The 16,189-nt window shown below is 42.2% G+C and overlaps 1 protein-coding gene across 2 annotated transcripts in view; it reads right to left on the bottom strand.

Annotated features, from left to right (window-relative positions):
• The window catches only part of ERAP1 (endoplasmic reticulum aminopeptidase 1), a 42,102-nt gene that overhangs the window by 3,219 nt on the left and 22,694 nt on the right, over window positions 1-16,189 (bottom strand). For both annotated transcript variants that reach the window (XM_040239370.1, XM_040239372.1), the window contains exons 9-18: window positions 12,575-12,706; window positions 12,344-12,415; window positions 11,088-11,242; window positions 8,791-8,870; window positions 8,050-8,233; window positions 6,068-6,224; window positions 5,248-5,432; window positions 3,410-3,571; window positions 2,839-2,979; window positions 2,210-2,291 (exon numbers count right to left, since the gene is read on the bottom strand). In XM_040239370.1, coding sequence (XP_040095304.1) covers window positions 2,210-2,291; window positions 2,839-2,979; window positions 3,410-3,571; window positions 5,248-5,432; window positions 6,068-6,224; window positions 8,050-8,233; window positions 8,791-8,870; window positions 11,088-11,242; window positions 12,344-12,415; window positions 12,575-12,706 — 1,350 coding nt within the window. The remainder of the gene's footprint in view (window positions 1-2,209; window positions 2,292-2,838; window positions 2,980-3,409; window positions 3,572-5,247; window positions 5,433-6,067; window positions 6,225-8,049; window positions 8,234-8,790; window positions 8,871-11,087; window positions 11,243-12,343; window positions 12,416-12,574; window positions 12,707-16,189) is intronic.

The raw sequence follows: 16,189 nt of genomic DNA, 5'->3' as shown, positions 1-16,189 counted from the left end.
GGGCCTCTACAGAATAAAACGAACCTTCCCAGTCTAAAGCTGGGGACAGAGCAAGCCAGGAAGAAGAAGGAAAAAGTGCAGAGGCTTCGAGCCGGGAGAAACACCCGGTGGGGCCCGAGAGCAGAGGGAGGCTGAGTGTCTGAGAACACAGAAGTGTTTGGGAATGAGCCGGAGAGGTGGGCTGGGGCCGGGTCATCGCGGACTCACCCACATGGGAAGGAGGGGTTTGAGATGTTAAGAGCAACGGGCAAGAGTTCCAAGAAGATCAACCCAGTCCGCCGTAGGTTGGTTTTCAGAATGGAAAATGGTTTGGCGCTGCCCAAGCAGCAGGAGGAAGGCCAGTCAGGAGGTTATCACTGTAGACCCAGGCGAGAGATGAGAAAGGCTTGGCTGCGCTAAGAGCAGAGAGGCACAGAGAGAGGATGGACAAGCCAGAAGCAGAGCCAGCAGGACTCAGGAGGAACTGGAGGTGAGGGGAAGGAAGGGCTCGGGCTGGTGCCTGCATTTTAAATGTCAGCAGCACACGTTCCATTCTGACAACATGTCAGGCTCTTTCGTTTACATGTCCTGACACAGGGGTTTTGTACCTGATGCTTCCTCTGCACACAACACTCGCCTCCTAGGTGTCTCCATTTCTGTCTGCACCTGCTCACACGTCTACTCGTCATCCCACAGAACAGCATCATCCCTTACCCAGTCACTCACTCTCCTTCCCCTGCCTTATTCATCTTCAGGGCATATAACTACCCGACATAGGCTGACGTGTCCCTGACTGTCTGATTCTCCCGGTAGAATATAAGCTCTGTGAGGGCAGGGACTTTGTATGTCCTGTTTCATCACTGTAGCCCTGACACCTAAAACCGTAACTGCTGGAGAGTAAGAATGAAATACGTCTTGAATGAATTAATGAGAAAATAAATGAATGATCACTTAGTAAATGAAATCTTTTGCTGCTACACATTGTCACAGCCCCTGGCTGGTTCTGCAGTCATCACACAGAGTATGTCTGCCGTAGACCTCACTAGAAGGTCAAGCTTGAATTATTGTGTGCAAGTTAATTACAAGCCTGGGTGAAAAACTGGAGAAGTAAGGGTTGTCACATTTCTTTTTCATTTTTCAAAGCAGTCTCTATCAAGCTAGATGATGGAACAACACAACTGAACCATTCCTAAAAAAGTGAATATTAAGCTCTCAGCTTTTACCTAAATGCAACATTTTTAAAGCCATGTAAAATGTGTTCTACAACTTTACTATAGAGAACACTGTTAGAGAAGAGCCAGGCTTCCCAGGTGGCTCAGTGGGTAAAGAATCTGCCTGCAATGCAGGAGTTGAGGAGCTGAGGGCTCGACCTCTGGGTCGGGAAGATCCCCTGGAGCACAGCATGGCAAACCACTCCAGTATTCTTGCCTGGGGAATCCCACGGACAGAGGAGCCTACAGTCCCTGGGGTCGCAAAGAGTCAGACACAACTGAGGTGACACCACACACACAAGCACCACAACAAAGCAAGACAGTAAGCCTGAAAAGTCTGCTTTTGTGGAAGCCGTGCATGTTCCAAGGGTCTCTCTTGCCTGACCACGACTCATACTGTTTTCTCATCTTTCCTTGGCTGCTAGGAAGCTGTGATAAATGTAGGGTACAACTGCAGTAAATTGTCCTCAGCATAAACCCCTCATACAATTACCTCTTTCTGAACACTATGCAGCTCTTTGTTAACATTGTTTTATATATAGACCTTACAAGTGGCCTAAAATCCTTTCTGAAAGTAGATAGTACATAAAGTAAGCAATGGGAAACCCTGAGCTTGAATAGTGGAGAACCTAGTTTCCAGACCGGCCTCTTTCAAAATAACTGGATGATCACTTCAGTCACTTATTCCTCCAATAATCACTTTTAACATCCTAAACAGGGATTAGATGTCTAAAGTAATTTTTTTTAAGCCCTAAAATTTCCAATGGCAGAGCTAAGACTTCTATGTTTGGGGAGAGGCACAGCTTTCAATTATTTGTAACTGAGTTTTTGCTAAAATCAACACCACCATACCGAATAAAACACACATCCAGAAAGAACATGCACTCAGTGACAAAATTCATTTCTAACTCAGCAGGCCCTTCAAGTATTTTGCTGACCCCCTATTTATTAGATAACTTATTAGCTAACTGTCACTTAGGTTTAAAAAGAAAGCTTTTTATTTTATTTTATTTTTTTACCTCTTCGAGCCGTGCTCTTGTTGAGAACTGATTTGTTGTTCCCGTTACCATGTAGGCTATGGAATTTGAGCCCAGTTCAAACCTAGAAATAGAAATTGTTAAAATGTATTATGAAGTATTTGCTCATTCCATATGTACTTTTAAGTGCCTCAACATATGTTATAGCAATCCACCAAACACTAGTTAGGCATGAAAAAGATAAGACGTGATCCTTGGCTCCAAGGGGCTAAGATCTAGTTGTAAAAAATAAACATGCCAGCCACTGAATGAAATATAAAGTACCCAAAAGAAAATGACACAAGTAATAAGTGCTACTTACAAGGGCAGATGCAATGTGCAAGTACTAAATAGAAGACTTGGATTGAACTGTGCAGAAGAAGGCTTCATATAGGTCACAGGGTACAGGAAGAGATTATTCCACGTGCCATGAAAAACTTGACCACCCAGATCCACTAGTTAGCACTGAATTAGAGTTTCATATTTTCTAAGGATAGTTTGGGTACCTCTACCTCCTATCTTCAGTCAAAAGAATCCCTTTGGATAACCCTTGCTATCTGACAAACTCGGCTAAAACACAGCGAGGTTCAGGAATTTTTCCCAGTCACAGCACAGTTTTTGGCACGACTTACTTTTGCACAAGTTTGTTCCAGTTTTCCCTCAGAAACTGCCAGGCCAACGGATATCCCACTGGGTTTCTGCCAATAGCTCTAAGAATATCTGGAAACTCTTGAGTTTTTATTACATCTCCCTTAAAACTTTGATCTAGTAGCCTAGAACGATTAAGAAATGTGTTAGCAATGAAGAGGCCCTGAAAAAGTTCTGAACTTTTTAATACAATGATTTGTGGAAAGAAAAAAAGCTGAGAAACTCACTATAGCTACATAATAATAAAAACTAACATTTATATTTACAACACCCCTTCTCATATAGTCTCTCTTTTTGCTCACAAGTGGCTAAATAAGGATACCAAGTATATATTTCTAAATGTGTTAAAGATACACAAATATACACTCCTCAAAATATCTTTCCTAACACTCGCTGTTCCCTAATTATTTACCATACACATTAGATGTGCGCCCTCCTGCATAAATGTTCCCAGCAGAAAACGTGGTTCCTGGCCAAGAGAACAAAAATAGGTGCCAGAAGGATCTGCTCTCATTTAATTCCTCTTGGCTACATGAACATGAATGAATTACTCACCACTGAAGCTTTTCTTTATTTTGGCTGATACAGAGAGCAAATTCTATTTGGTTTTTCTCAGTACTGGACAATGACGACTGGTATTTACTATAAAGAAAATCCCATCCTTCGAGGGTCTGGGCCCCCACGGCAAACACTGCCAAGGTCACATCGTTGGGCAGGCTGTGGAAAAGAACACAGCAGGAGAGAGGCTGGGATGAAGGAAGTGTGTTTGCATGCAGGAGACTTACTTATGAAGTGATAAACCGGCTCCACAATCAGAGACGTGTGCTTGGAAATATAAACCAAAATAACCTCTTTCCTTCAGTAACATTTTATGAAAGAGGCAAGAAAGAGTAATTGAGTTTGGTTTTAAGTAGCTTTCTCAAAAATACACTGTGAAATGCCACTTCTTTAAATACATCTGTTTCTAACATACTTGAATGATGCCAAGTGACTCAATAGGTAGTCACTTTTCAAGACAAAAGAAAAAAAAATTCAAACTGGACTTAAGATGAAGTCTATGAACAAAAGTCAGGACCCCAATAGGACCACTGTTTGTAGGCACTTCTTTAAATGGAAGTACGTATATTGTTAGCTTAGTATTTCCTGCATGGAATTTAAGCCACAAATATAAAAGGCCTTGGTCCCTGCCCCGTATCCCTCTGTGTCCCCTCCCTACCTGTCGGGAGCTTGAGAAGACAGCTGTCTCAGTTCTAACAAGGTTTTGTATCCGTGTGTGTGTGTGTGCGTGTGCGTGCATGTGTGTGTGTGTGTGTGTGTGTGTGTGTGTGTGTGTGTGTGCACGTGCGCGCGCGCACTCAGTCATGTCTGACTTTGCCAGGCTTCTCTGTCCCTGGGATTATCAGCCAAGAATACTGTAACAGGCTGCCATTTTCTACTCCAGGGGGTCTTCCCAACCCAGGGATAGAACCTGTGTCTCTTGAGTCTCCTGCATTGGCAGGCAGGTTCTTTACTGCTAGAGGCACCTGGGAAGCCACCTTTGTATCCTTGAAGTGAAGTGAAAGTTGCTCAGTCGTGTCCGACTCTGCCACCCCATGTCACTTGTGTGAGAGTCGTGTCACACTTCGCCACCCAGTCCATGGAATTCCCCAAGGCAAGAATACTGGAGTGGGCTGCCATGCCCTCCTCCAGGGGATCTTCCCCACCCAGGGATCGAACCCAGGTCTCCTGCATTGCAGGCAGATTCTTCACCAGCTGAGCCACCAGGGAAGCCCAAGAATACAGGACTGGGTAGCCTGTCCCTTCTCCAGCAGATCTTCCCGACCCCACCAGAACTAGGGTGCTCCTGCATTGCAGGTGAATTCTTTACTGACCGAGCTATCAGGGAAATTCAAAAGAAAGGATTATCTGGGGCCAAGTGAAAGTCACTCAGTTGTGTCCCGACTCTTTGTGACCCCATGGACTATACAGTTCATGGAACTCTCCTGGCCAGAATCCTGGAGTGGGTAACCTTTCCCTTAGCTCCAGGGGATCTTCCCAACCCAGGGATCAAACCCCAGTCTCCCACATCGCAGGCAGATTCTTTACCAGCTGAGCCACAAGGGAAGCCCTTTTGTATCCTTAGCTATACAAAAACCCCCAGTAAATATTCTAATCCCATTCTAACTGTTCAGATATTTGACTTTTATGCATAGAAGTTTCCTCTTAGCATTTCTTCAAGCAGAAAATTGAGAGGGGCATAGATAACTCTAAAAGAAAAAAAAATTATTTTCCCCGAAGAGCACCAGAAGAGTCTTATCTATACTTGTTTCTTTTTGGCCCCCAACATTGAGTCATGATGGTAGAAAATAGAAAAGATACCCCTTACATGAACTAGTTGCTCAAGAAAAACAGACCTGAGGTTTCCACCGGCTTCCTGCCACTGTCTGAAATAGTCTTCTGCCTTCTGCACGCAGGGCTGGTACTTGCGCACGCAGGCCAGAAGGAGCAGCTGACTCCTCAGCATTCGCTCCGAGACGGAGCCCTCATCCGTCCACGTCTGCCTGTCAATGAGACCCTGCAGCAGCCTGATGAGAAAGGCCTGCGGGAAAGCCACACCAGTCACCAGTCAGCTCATGGTTTACAGAACTCAGCACACCCTTGGGTGATAGGGATTGCTTCTTAAAGCTTAGGCCAATTCAGATTTGCAAAACCATGCGGTTCAGTTTCTATTTAATTATAAAAGGGGTCAAAAGCAAGAAATGATGAACGATTCGAGTATTTCCCTAACCGTGTTATATACTTTGTCTACTTAAAATCAGGATGAGCTGCCACTTTCAAAACTCACTAAAAGAGACATTCAATGTGACATTTTGAGAGCAAACTATACAACAAGACTTCATGACATTTTGCCAAAAGTAACAACTGTGTGCCTCCTGCTTAAGTACCTGAGTCCCAGAAAATCTTAAGAGAAACCACCACAACACAGAAGTAAAATGACATAAAGAATTAGCCACATGAGGGAATGGATAAGTGTCCAACAGTGCCATGCCTGTTTCTAGTGCCAAAATAAAACCAAAATCTTCACGAGTCAACTCAAATATGGAGATAATTGCAATTTTCTTTAAAATATATCAAGACATGTATAAAATATACACCACGGTAAGAAATATTTTCCACACCCGCACCAAAGCAAACCGGTTATCTAAAACTATTCAATTTATTCCAGCATTTTACCTTGAATTGAGTTTCCACTTCATTCATCTCCCTCTTCTCCATTAACTTATACATCGGTATCAGCTCATTCAAACCTTGAAACACTGGCATGATTTCAGTTTCCTGCTTCAGGTACAAGGTTAAATCCAAGGCTTTTTCAATTGATAGCTTTCCAATGCTGGTCAAGAGACACCGGGGTTAGCAGTTTGAAAGAAAAATCCAGGAAATCAACTATTTGCTTCAAAAGTTATTTTAACAAGCTTCCAGCAAAATATTCCGTCAGATATAGACAACTCCTTACAGATAATGACCTTTATACTGATAGCTTTCCTGTCACATATAATATAACACGTGGTGTGTTGGCACTATGAAGGAACTTTCTCGAATAGTAGAGCTAACCACATATAATATATAATGTAATATAATATATTATATAATCACATATAATAGTAGAGCTCTACCGGTTGTGGTTAAGATGCAACAGCAACAGGTCAGCATCTGTCCCTCTAGGAAACATCGAACCTTGCTGGACTGCCAGAGTGAAACGGGAACTGTGATCAAAGATCCCTCAGGAAGCTTCACCAGAGAGGCTGCCACTCAGTGGCCATTGTGAGTCCCTGGAGTCCATACATCCTCATCTCCATTTCAGAAAGAAACTGAATAAAAGAACAGACTTTTGGACTCTGGGGAAGAAGGCGAGGGTGGGGTGATTTGGGAGAATAGCACTGAAAGATGTATATGATCATATGTGAAACAGATCGCCAGTCCAGGTTGGATGCATGAGACAGGGTGCTCAGGGCTGGTGCACTGGGATGACCCAGAGGGATGGAATGGGGAGGGTGATGGGAGGGGGTTCGGGATGAGGGACACATGTACCCCTGTGGCTGACTCATGTCAATGTATGGCAAAACCACTACAATATTGTAAAATAATTAGCCTCCAATTAAAATAAATAAATTTTAAAACATTTTTTACAAATTAAAAAACAACAACAAAACAAAAATAAATTGAATATAGATCTAAAAAATTCATTATTATAATGAGAGTTGGTCTTAAAAGCTTCAGTGGTAGGGTACGTGCGCATGTAAGTAAACACAGTGATTTAAGGGGTCACACAGAGTTGGACACGACTGAAGCGACTTAGCAGCAGCAGCAGCAGCACTGTGGAGGGGAATATATTCAGGCAGGCAGAAACGGCTTCATAAGCAACCCCTATCTTTATCCCCGACTGCTGTCTGTCACCTCGAGAGGCCCCCTCAAAGGAAGAACTCAACATTTTAGAGCAGAGAGACATGGAGCTGAGAATTACAGCATTCTCTCCCACTTGGGGGATTCCTCTTGGATGTCACTTCTACCTAAAGAGTGAAGAAGTTTGAGTTTTAGGCATGGGGAAGATTTCCTGAAAAGCCAATGTTATGGGGCAAAAAATAAGTGAACATTATCCTCTCCCACTCAAAGGTCATTTGGCTGGACCATGTCCTATGAGCAACATGCCATAAAGATGCTGTGATGTCCAGGCATCCAGTTTGGGTAGCGTAGGGATGGGCCAGGGGAACTGCTCTCCTTTAGTCCAAGAGATGTAATGATGACAGCTCAGGTCTGGGCGACCTCAATCTTCTAAGAAGCCTTCACCCTGCAGGGAGAAACCTGATCTATTACAGCAAGGCCAGGAAAAGCTGCTGGGCTAGACTTTTAAGGACCAGGCAAGGGGCTTCTCCAGCATGGTGGTCTCCTGGTTTTCTACACTTCTGCCTCCATCTGATCCAAGTTGTTAATGAAAAAGATTAAAATACAGATTCCTTTCTTTACCTGGTCCTCAGCAGACACAGATAAGAGGTTAATCCTGAGGCTAAAAGCAACCCTGAATTGTTAGGAGAACTTGGGAGAAAACATCCTTCAATTTCTTATTAGCAATCAATCGTTTTCATCTTTAGAAATCAGAGATTTGAATGATAACAGCAGCTTTCAGGAATAAACCAAGACTGTGAGGGGGCTTGTATTACCTGACGAGCTGAAATGCATTGTTAATGAGACTGGCCCGATCATTACTGCTGATTGCCGTGTGTGTTCCTTTTAAAAGGCCAGTCAGAGAGTCCCATCCATCATCCTCATAGTGCACAATGTAATAGCCATTCATTCCGACATTAAATTTGATCCATTCCACCTCTTCTGGGAGGATGAGCACATCTAGAGCAAATAAAGTAAATCACAGCTCCGTTTTCTCTCTTGACTGGTAAAAGCTTTTCTGATCAGAGACTAAAGGCAGGCTTAATACTCAACAACTTTAATACCGAAATGAGTTTCATATTGAACGCACTGCTTTTAGAAACCAGAAAACAGCATCCCAATAGACAAAAGCCAATACTAGTTTAAGAGATGAATTTTGTGAGATTTATAGACTTATGAGAAGAATGTAAATGTTTCAGGCCACATGTATGATACAACCTATCAACATTAAAGTCAGGAGCAATTTTCCCAAGTGTCTCTCCTCCTCAGCATTATATAACTCACCTGTTTTACTCCCTATCTGGCAAGATATTGGCCTTCTTTTTTGCAACCGGACAGTATTTTCAAACCTATATTCTTCACTAGAAATTGAAAGTCAGGGATCTGCTGAAGATGAAGTCTGACCCGATCGTTTTTGTTTTAACCAAGATAAATACCCAGGAAAACTGATTATCTAAATCCTATACATTTAAACAGTTTCTTCTTGAAGTAAGCTAGTTCGGTCCACAATACATTACCTGTTCTTGTCTTCAGCAAAAAGCGTTGGACTGCATCTGATTTGCTGGTAATGAATGTCAGTGGGACATGCCACAGTAATCTAAGAGAAAGGAAGACAGACAGTTCACTTGCTGATTCAATGCAAGCAGTTCCTAAATCACCCACCATGTGCCAGGCACTGGCTTGTTTAAAGAAAGACGGTACCTGAAACAGCTAGAGTTAAGAGCTCAAAACATCCCAGCCCATTTCCAGCTTTGTGAGAGCTGCCAGTTTGGGTTTGATTCATTCTTCTTGGACCCTGATCATCTCATAGGGATCTCAGGGGGCGTGACTGTAAAAGTGAGACCACTAGAAGTGGAGGAGTTGACAGCCTGTGCCTTCTACTAAATCATATACTCAGAAGAGCACAGCATCCCTTCCATGGAACTCCTGCCAAGGATGCGCAAGCTGAATCTGACTGTGGAAAAATAAAACCAGCAGAAAACCCAAGTTAAAGGACATTCTTTAAAAGAGCTATCCTCTACTCTTCAAAAATATCAAGGTCAAGAAAGACAGACTGAGGAACTGGTTCAGAAATCAAAGAACTAAGGAGATGTGACAAGTAATACAATCTGATCCTATATTAAATCGTGAACCAGGTTTTTTCTTTTTTTCTTTTGCTATAAAGACATGATTAGGACCACTGAGTAAATTTGAGTAAGGTTGATACATTTGATAATAGTATTGTATCAAGTTCATTTCATAATTTTGATAAAGGTTCTGTGATTATATAAATCAATTTTCTTCTTTTTAGAAAATACTACTTATGACAAATAGATGGGGCAATAGTGGAAACAGTAACTGATTTTATTTTCTTGGGCTGCAGACAGTGACTGCAGCCAGGAAATTAAAAGACGCTTGCTCCTTGGAAGAAAAGCTATGACAAACCTGGGCAGCATATTAAAAGGCAGAGACATCACTTTGCCAACAAAGATCCGTGTAGTGAAAGCTATGATTTTTCCAGTAGTCATGTACGGATGTGAGAGTTGAACCATAAAGAGGCTGAGTGCCGAAGAATTGATGCTTTTGAACTGTGGTATTGGAGAAGACTCTTGAGAGTCCCTTGGACAGCAAGGGGATCAAACCAGTCAATCCTAAAAGAAATCAACCCTGAATATTCATTGGAAGGACTGATGCTGAAGCTGAAGCTCCAATAATTTGGCCACCTGATGCGAAGAGCCAATTCACTGGAAAATACCCTGATGCTGGGAAAGATTGAAGGCAAAAGGAGAAGGGGGCAGCAAAGGATGAGATGGTTGGATGGCATCACCGACTCAATGGACATGAGTTTAGCAAACTCCAGTAGACAGTGAGGGCCAGGGAAGCCTGGCGTGCTGCAGTTTATGAGGTCACAGGGTTGGACACGACTTAGCAACTGAACAACATACTGAAGTATTTCAGGTGAAGAAGAATCATGCCTCCAACTTACTTTCAAACAGTTAAAAATATGTTTGCCATATATGCAGAGAGAAATAAAGATTATATTTTTGGAATTGTTTGGTATTTTAGGTTATATATAGACATATAAAATAAATGTGGTGAAGAGTTAACACATATCTGGGGCAAGATTATACAGGAATTCTTTGCTCTCCTTATAACTTCTCCAGACATCTGAAATCATTTCAAAAAAAAAAATTTTTTTTAACAGTGTCCATCCAGCGACTGAGTGACTTCACTTTCACCTTTCACTTTCATGCATTGGAGAAGGAAATGGCAACCCACTCCAGTATTCTTGCCTGGAGAATCCCAGGGACGGGGGAGCCTGGTGGGCTGCCATCTATGGGGTCGCACAGAGTCGGACACGACTGAAGCAACTTAGCAGCAGCAGCGTCAGTCAAGTTGCAGTGTCTCATTTCCAGCAATGCCCTCTGTAGTGTTAAGCTGACAAACAGGTTTAGGGATCCAAATCAGACTGGCAAAGAAGAGAATCAAGTCTCTTGCATTTCCCGGAAATCACCTGAATGTTTATGTCCTTAGCTCCAACCCTCCTGACAGGCACTGTTGTAATTTAGTGACAAATGCTCAGAGCTGACGTCAATCCAGTAACTGAAAATTACCATCATGTCTAACTACAAACCATGAGAATGTTTAAGTAATTGTATATCATCTTTATCCTTTTGAAAAGATGGTGGTGTGTAAGTCAGCTTCATAGGGTATTTAGATTTGATTAACGTGTTTTGCAACAAAGGGAAGGGCACTAGTTCAAAAACAAGGGTTCATCCTACCAGGCAGACGTCATTACTGAGGCAACAAATGAGTTTCTGCCTGTGAACCTTACCCAGTTTCTGGGGCATCGGCCACGCCTTTCACATAGTACTCTTGCTTCATGTGTACGTTCCTGCCTCTCACGGTGATGGTTATCAGGGGAAAACCCTTCTGCAGCGTCCAGGTGTTCATCATGGTTTTCACATCAAGGCCTTCCCGTCGCCAGTGCTGGTTTATGCGAAAAAGGCAGGTACGTGAACTACTTGGACCCACCTCTAAGAAGAGAACCCAAGCTTGAGCTTGCAGGGGCTGCAGCCAGTGAAGCTCTCCTCTGTCCCTTCCTCTGCTCCCAGCCCCCAGCCTGTTCCCTTCCCCTGCTGGCTCCCTATCCAACAAGCAAGGTGGGGGAAAAGTGCTCTATTGAGAGCCCATACTTCCCAAGGATAAAACCGATGTGGCCCACAACCCAACAGCCAGCCATTAACTCAAACGAGCATTTACTCTTTGATACTAAAAAAGCTTTCAAATAATATTTAAGAGCTAATGAAAGGATAAAACATTCCATGGGACACATCTAGAAACTATGGAATAAATCTGTCTCTGAAAGCAAAACAGCCAAGAAAATAAAAATTGAGTGGATATAATTCTGTTGAATCTCCAGGCTCACACTGAGTTACCTGTGAAAATATTCCGCAAGGCCAGATAAACAGAGACTCAGGCTGCTTTGTGATTCAGGTGTTATGAATTCTTTATAGCTTAGCAGTTAAAGACATGAGTTAGATCTCAATTCAAATCCCTGCTCTGCAATTTACTAATCATACGCCTTTGGATTTCATTTCCCCAGCTGTAAAAATAGGGGTAATAGCATTTGCTCATAGGCTTATTGTGAAGAATAAAGCAGATTATACACATAAATGCTTCACACGTGCCTGACACATCGTAAGTGCCTGAGAATGCTCATGCCATCTATGTTTCTTTTTTTTTTTCCACAAATGAAGGGCTATGGAAACAATCAACACAGCCTGATGGATATAGTCCTAATCTATCACAGAAGCACATCATAAATCTACTGCTTTCCAGAGAGTGAAGCTGAAGAAATTAATATCAGTGAGATAATGTTACAAAAGATGGCTGGAAAACTTCCCTGTATAGCGAGACTTAAGAAAAATTGTAAAAGGCTGTCACTCTGGTATAGTTTAAATGCAGCCTTATCTACAGAGAGGCTGATAAGATCCAGGATCTCAGAAAGCTTGGCACAGAGTTATCCTTCAAAGGAAATGGAGTAAAAGAATGGGCTTTGGGGTAACGCATACAGATGTGAAAACTTACCGCGGTTGAAGATGAGTGTTCACCTCGAGAACAAAATCCATCCGTGTGTTGCGTGTCACCTGTAGGGCAAATCTAAAAACCAAAAATAAACACATCACTCAGTCCTTTGGGAAAAAAAAAGAAAAACCACTCGTGATTCTTCTCAAAGGGTTAATGTGGTACAGAACAAAAACAAAATAAAGCAATAAGCCTGCCAACCCCAAACACAGAGATACGTGAAAACATACTCACGCTTGCCATACTATTCCACAGGTCCTCGTTTTTCGTGTTTTTATAGCTATACTTCTGCAGATACTTTACGATGCCACTTTTAAATGCATCGGCACCAAGATAGTCCCTTAGCATATTCAGAATACAAGCTCCCTGAAAAGACCACATAAATAATTGTTAGCTGTTGTCCACCTCCGTCTCACCTACTGTCACTATGTTGGAGCCATTCGTTAATACAGTATACTAACACATATATATGGAATTTAGAAAGATGGCAATGATGACCCTGTATGCAGGACAGCAAAAAAGACACAGATGTGTATAACGGACTTTTGGACTCAGTGGGAGAGGGAGAGGGTGAGATGACTTGGGAGAATGGTATTGAAACATGTATAATATCATGTAAGAATCGAATTGCCAGTCTATGTCCGATGCAGGATATGGCATGCTTGGGGCTGGTACGCGGGAATGACCCAGAGAGATGTTGTGGGGAGGGGGGGTGGGAGGGGGGTTCAGGTTTGGGAATGCATGTACACCCATGGTGGATTCATGCCAATGTATGGCAAAACCAATACAGAATTGTAAAGTAAAATAAAAAATAAATAAATTAAAAAAAAAAAGATGCTGTAACATTTTTAGCATCTGATCACTTGTGGAACAATTAGAAACAGTGGGTTACACCTGGACCGATTGAGGCAGGGGATCAATGCGACTCTTCATGCTTTAGTCACCAGGACTGCCATTTTTTGTAAGTATTCAAACTTCCCCATCATCTGCCAGCTTCCATGATTCACAGGCGAGTGGGCGATGGTGCAGAATAAACACGGGACTTTGGACCACCACGTGGCTCTCCCGCCGCCCCTCTGGGGCAGGAGTGGGGAGAGATGGAATCAAAGGTGAGAACAGGTGAGAAATGGCGGAGCCCACTGGGCAAGAATTGGCAGCCTTGAGCACAGAAAACTGGCCCAGCAAGAGCAAGGTGAGAAACGGGGCAAGGGAACTCCTAGACACTCTGCACTCCTGCGATAAGAGCTTTTCCCCCTCCCCGCCCACTCTCCTAGATCACGGGCCACAAACTCGAATACCTCCAGTGGTCAGACAGGTGACAAACGGGGGACGGGAGTCCAAGGATAAGAAAAATCCTTTCAGGTTCTTTGTCTCCCCCTGAACTTTTCATACAACTAACCACCAAGAACTTTTCCTCTTTCCTCTTTCCCTCTCGCTCAAAACACCACCCTGAGTTTTCTAGGAAATCATGAGTCCCCCTTCCTAGGAAACCCTTCCTACTTCACTTCCTGAAATGCCTCAATTCATCTTTCAGACATAATTCAAAATCTCCTTTTCCAAGAGAATGTCTTAGGTCCCCTCACGGTAGAGACAGTCTCTCTCTCTCTGGTTCTAGGAGACAGTAGAGTCACTAGATGGGCAGAGCCTGGGTCCCTGAAGGCATTGAGTGCATATCCCTGCCAACAGGACGAGGATTTGTGAGGTATAATTTATGGAGGTATAACTGATAGATAACATTAGCTTCAGGTGTACAATACTTGCATATACTACACAAGGATCACCGCAGTACACCTCGTTAACACCCATCACGACACAGTTACAATTTTTTCTTGTGAGGAGGACTTCTAAGATTTCCTCTTAGCAACTTTCAAACACACAATACAACGCTATTAATTACAGCTCCATGCTATACATTATATCCCTATGATGTATTTTATAACTGCAAGTTTTTACTTTTTGACATCTTCACCTATTCCCTAAGCCCCTGGCAACCACCAATCTATGAACTCACTCTTCGTGTGTTTTCACTTTTAGATTTAACCTACAAGTGAGGTCATACAGGAGTTGTCTGACTTAATTCATTTAGCAGAATGCCCTCAAGATTCATCCATGTAGTTACAAGCACCAAGCTTTGCTTTTTCTGTGGCTGAATATTCCACCATGGAATGGACACTTGAGGAAACAACCATCTGGCCTACTGCAAATAAGGTTGCCAGGAACACGGGGTGCATGTCTCTCTTTTAGCTACTGTTTTTGTTTTCTTTGAATACCTCAAAGCGGAATTGCTGGCTATATCTCTGTTTTGTAATATCTTGTTTTCTATCCTGTCTTCCACGGCGGCCAAACCCATTTACATCCCCACCACAGTGCACATGGGTTGCCCCTCTCCACATCTTCTCAACACTTGCTCTTCATCTTTTTGAGACTAGCCATTCTAAGGTGTGGAGCCATGTCTCATTGTGTTTTGACTTGCATTTCCCCAAGGATTAGCAATGTTGAACACTTTATAATGTACCTATTGGTCATATGTTTGTCTTTGGAAAAGTTTCTATTCAATTCTTTTAAAATCAGATTGTTTTTACTCAGCCATTACAAAGAATGAAATAGTGCCATTTGCAGCAACATGGATGGGCCTGGAGATTATACCATACTAACTGGAGTAAATCAGATAGAGCTAGACAAATGTCATATGATTTTGCTTAAATGTGGAATCTAAAACAAATGATACAAATGAACATACTGACAGACTCACAGAGAACAAACTTACGGTTACCAGGAGGGAAGGGTGGTGGGGACAGAGAGATCAGGAGTTTGGGATTGACACGTACACAATGCTATATTTAAAATGCCTTTCCATGAAAAGAATTTAAATTAAAAAATAAAGTGTAAAAAAAAAATCAGATTGTTTAGTAATCAAGTTAATGCGTTCTTTATATACTGTGGACACTAATCCCTTGTCAGACGCCTGGTTTTCAGATATTCTCCTGTTCAGTAGGCTGCCTTTCACTCTGCTTTTGTTGTGCTCTTGGTTTTTAATCTCGTGTGATTCCACTTGTTGATTTTTGCCTTTGTTGCTTATGCACTTATGCTTTGGGTGTAGCATATTAAAAAAAAAAATCACTGCGAAGATACATGTCAAGAAGCTTTTTCTCTCTACTTTCCATTTAGGTGTTTTATGGTTTCTGATCCTAACATTTAAGTCTTTAATCCATTTCAGTTAGTTTCTGTGAGTCACATAAGACAGTGGTGCAGTTTTATTCCTTTGTATATGGTGTCAGAAGAACTAAATGATCATTTATTTAAGAGACTCCATTTGCCATTGTATATTCTTGGGTCTTTTCTCGTAAGTTAACCTTATATTCCTGAGCTAATTTCTGGGCTCTATGCTATTGCGTTGATCTATATGTGACTTTATATGTCTGTTTTTGTCTGCTTTTATCTACTCTGCACTATTGATGGAAACATGCAAACATGAAATACTTTTCCCTTTGTTACACATAAAGCAGCCAAGCTTTATGATAAATAACACATTCTCTGCCTCAGTGAGGATAATGGAAATGGTTGGGGATGGAAGGGAAAGTTGAAAAGCAGAATCCTGATCTCGTAAACTAGCGATGACTTACCTCCAGTCCAAATTGCTAAGGGAAATAGAAGCCTGGTATAACCAGAATTCTATCTCCTTCAAAGAGAAGCCAGTAATATGGATTTTTATATAAAATCTCCCAACGATTATACGTTGGCAACAATTTCCAGTTCTTTTATTAAACACATTTTGCATGATAACTGTTTCTGAAGGCACCCAAAGCTACAAAAGGGCATGTGTTTTGGCCTGGTACAAAGCTAAAGCTC

The sequence above is a fragment of the Oryx dammah genome, unplaced genomic scaffold (genome assembly GCF_014754425.2).
Source record: "Oryx dammah isolate SB20612 unplaced genomic scaffold, SCBI_Odam_1.1 HiC_scaffold_5, whole genome shotgun sequence".
Taxonomy (NCBI): domain Eukaryota; kingdom Metazoa; phylum Chordata; class Mammalia; order Artiodactyla; family Bovidae; genus Oryx; species Oryx dammah.
Note: the sequence above shows the minus strand (reverse complement) of the source record. Positions and strands in the feature narration are given on the sequence as shown.